The 8,876-nt window shown below is 40.2% G+C and overlaps 1 protein-coding gene across 2 annotated transcripts; it reads left to right on the forward strand.

The window, feature by feature from the left end:
- Positions 1 to 391: 391 nt before the first annotated feature.
- LOC122885880 (FAST kinase domain-containing protein 5, mitochondrial) lies at positions 392 to 4,902 on the forward strand. Of its 2 annotated transcripts, XM_044217612.1 has the most exons (3): positions 392 to 660; positions 1,630 to 1,673; positions 1,820 to 4,902. In XM_044217612.1, exon 3 carries the CDS (start codon positions 1,832 to 1,834, stop codon positions 4,268 to 4,270), a length of 2,439 nt encoding a protein of 812 aa, XP_044073547.1. In that variant the 5' UTR covers positions 392 to 660; positions 1,630 to 1,673; positions 1,820 to 1,831; the 3' UTR covers positions 4,271 to 4,902. The 2 variants fall into 2 exon arrangements, with proteins under 2 accessions (XP_044073547.1, XP_044073546.1); XM_044217611.1 differs by lacking the exon at positions 1,630 to 1,673 and having other exon boundaries at positions 396 to 660.
- Positions 4,903 to 8,876: the final 3,974 nt, after the last annotated feature.

Genomic DNA, 8,876 nt, shown 5'->3' on the forward strand with positions numbered 1-8,876 from the left:
TGGTATAGGCCTAAGTCTCAAAACCTGTTGTAAGAATCTTCTCTCAATGTGTTTTTCAGGCTATGAAAGAAAAAGATTGACTTGACTTTTCAATGACCTGTATCTTGAAAGAAACGGATTTAACCACAATAATAAGGCGGATCAATTTTATTAAGCTACATTGTAACTGATGGTGCTATACTGACTGTTTTTATGGTAGTGTATAAAAAAAATGCGTTTCATCATTCTGACGTTTGAACCTACCCAGGTGCCGTAGGTCATACTCTGTTCAGTTATGGCTGCTCTTCACGGAAGCCACGCCAACGTGCCACAATAATGTAATACCACAAGTCCGACACGTCCGACGTGATACTTTACAGTCATTTATTATATAACCTAATGGTGATATTGAATATTCCGATATATTGTTACAATCTGTATATCACAGCACGATGTCTTAACTTGTTTTTAGTGCATCGGTGGTTACATCGTCTAGCTAACAATGTCTAGGTGTTTTATTTTGAAGGTTGAAATACTTGAGTTCCGGTGTAATTGTAGCACTCTATTGTAGCATGTCAGTTGATTTAACGCTTCCCCTCCTCGTAACTCCATGAGGTTTTTTTTTTTTTAACATGTTCAGACTATCAATAAGAGGCTCGTGTTGATGCTGGAGAATTAAAGGTGAGTTGTACGACGCATTTACAGGACATACGGATGTGTGTAATGTGGTTTATTGTATTGCAACTTCCGCTTAAATTAACGTTAGCTGCTGTCTTACACCATATTCCCATTCTAAAATGTGGCTGTCCCCACAAACTACTATAACTTGTATGTTATAACCAGAACACAACACTGAACAATTCGTGTTATACACAGTAAGGTATCTTCTGTCTTAAAAGAACTAGACGATACCTTGCTTTTAAATTAAAAGAACAACAGCAACAGAAAATTTATTTCAGAATGATTATTTTAAATTGCTGACACACTCAGCAATTTCAGCCAGTCAGAGGTTATGGTCTAGACTGAAGAGGCAAAATGACAACAGTTAATGGTAGCATGTCCTTACCTGTTTAATCTGGATGTTTGTATTCATAAATTTTAAAATTCAATTATTCAGTAAATCTTTTGTGTATACAGTACATATGTATTCATCCACTCAAACAACAGGGACTCTGGGTTTCAGGCAGGAAATATTCATAACAGCTGTTTGTTAGCGGAGTTGTACATACAAATTTAAATAAGTAGCAAGCTGAACTGAATGTATAGTGTCTTTTAACCATGGTTTTCATTAAGGGAAATTAACTATTCATTTATTTTATACTGTGCTTGACAAGACATTTATCTTATCTTCAGTAAATGCCAAGCAAATGGAATACATGAGAAATATACAATTACATACAGTTATCATCTTTGGTATACAAATGTTTTAGACAGTAATGTTCCATAAATGTCAGCTATTGTTTGCATTTACCTGGATTTGAATATTCCTACACATACTCTACACATAAACATATTCAAAACAGGTTTATACATTTTAAACATTTTTTTTGTTGTTGTTTTTAACGATTTTTTTTATTTTATTGTTGAAATTAAAATGTGGCTAAAAACTGGACACTATTATTTCCATGTCTACCTTTCACCCTCTTTTAGAAGCACAGTTTTCTTGGCAAGTGGCATCCCAGACCAAATTTGAGGTGAAATTGATCTACAGATAAAACAATCCCAAAAAAAACAATATATTGCCTTTTGTAGTAAATTACTGCATATTAGGAATTGTATGTTTGGTCAACTTAGCACTTTATTTTGCCGTTCTTTTAAAATCATGCCTTTGTCTGTTTAGTCTGGCAGATTGATGGCTGCCTGTGTGCTTTGTCGATGGGTGCCCAGGCTACGCTACCTCCCAGGCTTGAGAAACGAGTTTACCCAGGCTCAGCACGTGCATGTCAAACAAGAGGATGAGACTGATGATCCGGAGGGGAAGAAAGGAGTAATGCAGCACCAGGAGGCCTCTCTCCAAGGAGGATACAGGCTGTATTACAACCCTTCCTCATATCGTCATTCTGTGTGGAACTCTGCAACATCCCGGAGCCAAACAGATAATGATGAATACGAACAGTGTCTCATGACTCTCGCACCTTCCTTCTGGCAACAGAGCAATCGCTACAGTGTGAGTTGCTCCCGGCATCTCTCCAGCTCAAAAAACACACTTCTTGACTTAGCTTTCAACAAAGGCCCCGAACCCAAGATGCCATCAGTGTCACTGTACCACAGAAAACCCATACCACCAGATGTCATAGTAGATACACGTGCCTTCCTCAAATGCCGGCCAGGGTATGCCTCCATGACCCTTGACCTCACCCAGCGGCCTCATCCAATCGAATGGGAGGAGGCCTTACAGCTGCTCCAGAAAGTGACTGTTTTAAAGGGCAGCATGAAACCATCTGATGTGTCTCAGTTTCTTGTGGAGCTCAGCCGCTTGCACCCAGACAAGATGTCTCTAGTGAGGAGTGACCAACGCTTTATCATGCTCCTCCGATATTCTGTAGAACACCTTCGCCTCTTTACTCAACTGCAGCTGCTGGAGGTGCTACAGTCGTTTGTGTTGCTGGACATGCCCTCAGCCCACACTGTACTCGGGCTGTATGAGGCTGAGCTGAGCCGCCGGGCCAACCAGATGACTTTACACCAGTTGCTGTTAGCTGCTGACTTGTGGCGCTGTCTTGGGAGGCAGGTCCCCCAGTTCTTACAGCACCTCTATGATTCAGTCCATCTGTATCTGGGAGTGATGGGGATCCCTGAGCTGGTGCAACTGTTGTATATAATGGGGGAAGGTAGGCAGTGCCCGAAAGACTTGATCCATCCTGTAGAGCAGCTTCTCATGCATCATTTACATCAACTGTACCCTGAGGAGGTTGGTGCTGTATGCTTGGGGCTCTTTAAATCCCAGACTTCAATATCTGAGGCTGCAGTGACTCGTATTGTTGACAAGGCACACTCTTTTGTGGAGGAAATTAGTGACTTTGCCATGGTGAATGTGCTGAAATTCCTGCGTTTCAGCTACCTGTATCACAGGGCTTGGCTGGAGGCCATGGCAAAGGAAGTTCCTAGACGGGCCAACAGGATGGGTGCTAAGGGGCTGATGCATGTGGCGCTGGCCTGTTCAGCGCTGCATTACCGCAATGATAACATCCTTATGGCAATTGCTGAGAGAGTTCCCTTGCTGGTGCCACACTGCAGGAGTAAAGACTCATGCAAACTGCTGTGGGCCTTTGCCACATTAGGGTTTCTCCCAATTCAGAGCCCAAGCTTCTATTCCAGTCTCACAGAGGGCCTGAGACAGAGGAAAGCTGAATTCCAGCGATACCCAGGGCATCTGCTTACTGGCCTTCTAGGCCTGGCCTTTGTCTCTCAGTTCCCAGAGGACCTAATTGCATTAGCTTTGAGTCCTGACTTTGTCAACTTAGCACTGAAATCTACACAGCTGGAGCTGAAAAAAGACTTGTTCACTTTAGATGGAGCGGTGGCTCTGGAGTTGCCTCAGTGGACTGGCCCGCGGCTAAGCTGTGAACTGAGAGAGGAGGTGACAAAAATGCTGTGGAAGTTTGCTCAATCAGACGTGTGCCAGAAACCAGAGGTTCAGGAGGCAGAATCTACTCTGCAAGATCTGCTTGGAGGAGAGACGTTTGTATGTAAGAGAATGATTCTGCCCCACACTCGCTCCATCGACCTGGAAGTACATCTTGACTCCGCTGGACAGCCTATACCTTTGAACCCAGCATCCCACACAGAAATGTTATCTCCAGAGAACAGTTCATCCAAATTTCCATCTCATCAGGGTTGGGGGAGAATGAATATCGGAGTGACTATAACTGAGGAACTTTTAACACAGATAATAAATACCAAAAACACCACAGAACCTTTAACTCCGTCTCTTACAGTTAAGCCTGCATCTCTTCACAGAGTGGAGCCTGATGAAGGTGGGAGACTGTTTGACACAGGGCTAGACCTGACCAGCGACCTTATAGAAACTCTTACCAAACCCAGTAGTCAAGGCTCAGCCCTTCAGGACTCCAAAGGCACAGTCAAACTTGCTATCCAGGTCTCCAGCAGGAACCACTACTGCTACCATTCACAGCAGTTGTTGGGCCTTCATGCCATGAAGAGGAGGCAGTTGAAGTTGGCAGGCTACAGGGTTGTGGAGATTAGCCATCAGGAGTGGTTTCCCATGCTGAGGAAAAGCAGGGCTGAGAAGCTGGCATACCTGCACTGCAAAATCTACAACAGTCTGTAATGATTCTTTGCCCTCCAAGAGCCAAAAGAAATAATAGCAAACTCAGACTGCAATGCAAACTATGCAGGCACTTTGGCTTCTGGGCAATCTTTAGTTTGTTATGAGTGTGTGCAAAGCACAGAAAAAGGTCTGTTAAGGAGATGGACAGATGTTGGTTTATCCCCACCCACAATTGACTTTTTGTACATGTTTAGTTCAAAATACATTTCTGAAGGATTTTTGTCAAAATGTGAGACATTTCAAGACATTTTTTTGTGAAAATAATGCTAATTAAAAAGTATTCAACTCCTCACTGTCCTGGGCAAGGTTGTGGTATGATATCATAACATACAGAAGATATTTGGAATGTATTTTCTTTTCTTAATTTACTTAAATTTGAATGTTCCTGCAATAATTTGCTTATGCCTTCCAGGATCTGTAGAAAAGTAAAGAAAAAATGTTTTGCATCATAATCTTAATCACATCTACATGATAGTCTTCTCAGAGGTCAATGCATCTATTTCTAGTGTTATTAGATTGCTGTCCGCTTTGCACGTCAAATGTCAGTCTTTTCAACTGATGAGAATGTTGAATGATACAGATTTCTGTTGTTTTTTGGTATTGGTAATACAAATTTAGTGTATCACAAAGCTCAGGCAGACTCATCTGCTTTATTGTTGCAGACTGTACGTGTATAGCGCCGTTCCAGTCTTCGGACCACTCAAAGCGCTTCACAATACATACCACATTCACCCCATTAACACACAAAAAAAGTTATTGCAGTATGCTTTTTATATTCTAAGCCAAATTGGTACCCGTTCTACTGAGCTTAACTACATACCTATGAAAAAAAAATAATTCGAGAATTACAGCTCCTACAAGGTTTTTTTTTTTTTTTTTATGCAAGGCCTATTTCAAAGCCCTGTGGAAGCTGTAATTGGTGACTTCGTCTGGCCTGCCTTTCTACAACTACCACATTTTTAGAAAGAACAAATACTTTAATGTCTTTCATTACGATAAGTTATAATATATTACATATGGATAATCAAAGTGGTAGCTGGAAGCCCTGAATCAAATAAAGTTTGATTGAAAGTACAGTAGCCAAAATTATGTGACAGTTGTTTTTTGTCAGATTTTATAGCTTTCAGTTGCTTTTTAATCGTGGTAGTAGTAGCTTAAGAGCCTATAAATTAACAAACATCTTACTGGTGTATGGCATTCTTTTTAAAGTTTATTTATTCACAGAGTGGACAAAATAATCTCTCCGTACAATAAAACCGAAAACTACCACAAAATTCAACCCCAAAATGGCCGTAGTATTGTGTAAACACTTCCCTGAAAGGCTAAAAAGATATTAAATGCTAAAGGCTTCACAAAAATAGAATGTATAACAGCATTTATGACATTAAGTACATTCCACTGTCACTTTTTTGTGACAACCCTCAATGCAAAATGTGTTTTATATAGCAGATCATGCAAAACTGTAAACACCACCTCTGAAACTGTCTGAGCATAATCAGTGACAGACTGGTCACAGCCCCACTGACTCTGGGAAAGGAATTCTTTCACCCTGGGACAGAATTGATGTTCCCACGTTTGACTCCTCCAAGCCGTTATAAGATGACTTTGCTGTGGAGGTCATCTGTCCGTCTCTCATTCCTGCCACTGCAGCAGGATTAGGGATGTTCACAGATATTTATATTTTTATCTGTATTTTTGAGGTAGAAAGAAGTTGTCAGACTTTTTTCTTTGACAGGTTATTGTTATGATATTGTTCTATCACCTTGTATAAACGTGAAGTAGCGTAAAAATAGTTGAACAACAAAAGTGACTTGCTGAACACATCTGTCAAATTCACATCATGTTTGTTTGTTGTATGTTTTGCGGGGTTTATTTTTCTGACAACATAACTTGTGAATGCAATGCAGTTCGACAGCCCAAGGTCTGAGATGTCTCCTATCAAAACTCACCATAAATCAGTTGTAGATTTTTCAAATTAGTCAGTTAGTTGTTTCAGTTGCACTGCCACATCCACACAAGGTTAAAGTAACATTTTCAAATAACTTGGTATACTGGTATTCACTATGATGAATTGGTTTGACGATTTTGCAAGTTGATTTGTGATTGAAGTTGACTGTCATGGTTTATTGACAAGAATGGAATTCAATGGTTGCCTAGAATGAAGGGAAACTACAAACTATTGTATGCTTTCGAAATCATACAAGTAATATAAATATGTTACAAAATCACCACTTATGTCTTTTCAGAAAAGCAAGACAAAATACATTGTTAGTTGATGGACGTTGTTTTATTCATAGGCTTTCAAATGCATAACAATGAACCAAATTTGAGAAACAAATGGTATAAAAAAAAGCATTGTTTATGCTTTGCTGACTGTCACATCCAGGTTCGGGAACATCCGTAAGCAGGATATCCTTAATACTCCCTGAAGAAAAAGCTGGATGAGACCTTGGGGTAAGGATGCGCTGGAGAGACTACAGGTGTTTTGAGTTCCTTTTAAAATGTTTCTCCTTTCCCTCTCTACCTCCCCCTTTCTTTTGTGACCCAGAAACTGACGTTAATGCTTCTATCTTGCCGGCTGTCCTAATACTGTTGGAGACAAAAACAACTTCAAGGTACTGGGAGACATTGTCTGAAGGAAAGACAAGAAAAGCCTACAGGGAGACTTTTAATGGCTTGCCCATTACTGACCAAACACAACTCGCATTCTTAAAAGCTGAGTATCCGATCTGATCATCATTCCCCCACTTAGAGAATTAAAGAAGAAATCCTACAGCCTAAAGGCTAAAGGTGGCCAATTGTACGGCCTATATATGCCCCATGCACTTCATATCTCTTTGTTGACTCAGTAAGTAGGAAACATGACATAATTTGGAATACTTGATTTTATAATTGGTTATTGGACGGAAGATTTACGTTAGGACCACTTCAGTAATGGACATACACTTTTCATATCATCAGCAAACAACTGTCCTAATTCTCTTCACTTCTGTCTCCTTCCCTTACTTCCTTTATGTCACTTCTCGACGGGAGACAAGTGGCATGAAGGGAGGAAAGGAAATGAGCAGTAGGAAAGACAAATTTCAATCAACACTACAATCTGTCAGCATGCGTGGGAGCGCTTGATGATCCCATGATCCCCCAGGAGGAGCTGGAGGAAGCTGCTGGGAAGAGGGACATTTTGGTTGCCATTGCTCCCTGATCAGGATGAATGAGAAAAGAATGAATAGAGAGATGTTGTGCTATGCCTACAGTTTGCCAGCAGAGGGCACTCTCTACTTAGGAAACTGCACATTATGTCTGACTGACAATAATGAAATAGTACCATGACACCTTGATGTTTTTATATGTAATATTTTTATGTAACACATTCATATAAATGCAAGGTGTGCATCACTGTGTTCAGATAAATGGGGGAAACCGTTTTAAGCTTAGATTAACATTAATGTTTTGCAGACCCAACAAAAGAGACAGAAACACATCCAAGTCCATTTTAATAAGGTAGAGAAGAGTCAGTAAATACATCTATTCTTCACTGATCTGAAAAACTATAAAAGAGAATTCACATGTGGGCACTTTCAAGTCAGTGCCATCCCCGCAGCTACAAATTTCACACTTCTGGGTGTACAGAAAGCATGCTTTTGAAGTTGAGATGATTCAGTTTCTCATTTAGAACCATTTTCTTTGGATTAAAATGCAAAGCCAAATAGATCCCTTATCCATGTAGGGAGAAAATGTTACCTTGCTCACTGATGTGTCAGCTCTGTTATGTTTTCAGGTTGATGCTAACAAGGACAAACATGTTTAGGGAATGGGGACTATCTGCCACACTGCATTACTTTTATTAGAGTGTGTGGAGTAATGGGAATGGTTATCGGCTTAGATTGGATCATTATGCTGTTGTTATATTGTATTCTGTATAATCTACCAAGCAATGCTAAACATTCTCTTATTGGTTAATATCTCACTGATGACAATAAATTAATTGAGTTATTAACAAACAAAAGTAAGTAAATAGAGAATAATCATTAGGTGTAGACACTATTTGCAAATGTGACCAGTATTTCACCCGCTAATGGAGGAGGCTCTGGTAGAGTGAATGCTCTCTCAGTAATCCCCGTCTTATTTGCATTTCAATTCTTTTGCTTTTCTCAGTCTGGAAGCTAATCCAGCGCAGTCTGAATGTAGGCTAAACTTGCATCAACATTTCTGCTATAATTCCTTAATTTAGCTTATTGTATGAAACAGACAAATCCTAATGTCACATATTCTTTAAGCACTGATGCAACACCCTTACTACTACTTGTCAGAAAAATCCACTTCATAGATTTCATCGAGTTGGATCCTTTGACTTTCTCAAGTTAGGGGAAACAGGTGCGGATTAACCAGATACATGCACATGATTTTCCCTGGAGAGTGACGACAAATTATCCCCATCACAGTTTTGCACAATGATGCCGCTAACTACTGACAGTGTACTGAATGTTTCTGTATCACTCCCTCTCAGTGCAACTTCCTTTCTGACCCCTTTGGTGGCATTCAATAATGTGTCTGGATCCTTGCCTTTAAAATTCCAAACACACACACTCTGCTAAACCAACTGCTG

Source organism: Siniperca chuatsi, linkage group LG12 (genome assembly GCF_020085105.1).
Source record: "Siniperca chuatsi isolate FFG_IHB_CAS linkage group LG12, ASM2008510v1, whole genome shotgun sequence".
NCBI lineage: Eukaryota > Metazoa > Chordata > Actinopteri > Centrarchiformes > Sinipercidae > Siniperca > Siniperca chuatsi.

Bases quoted from the DNA above. Each gene is read 5' to 3' on its own strand.
- LOC122885880 (XM_044217612.1), top strand. From the start codon at position 1,832: ATGGCTGCCTGTGTGCTTTGTCGATGGGTGCCCAGGCTACGCTACCTC.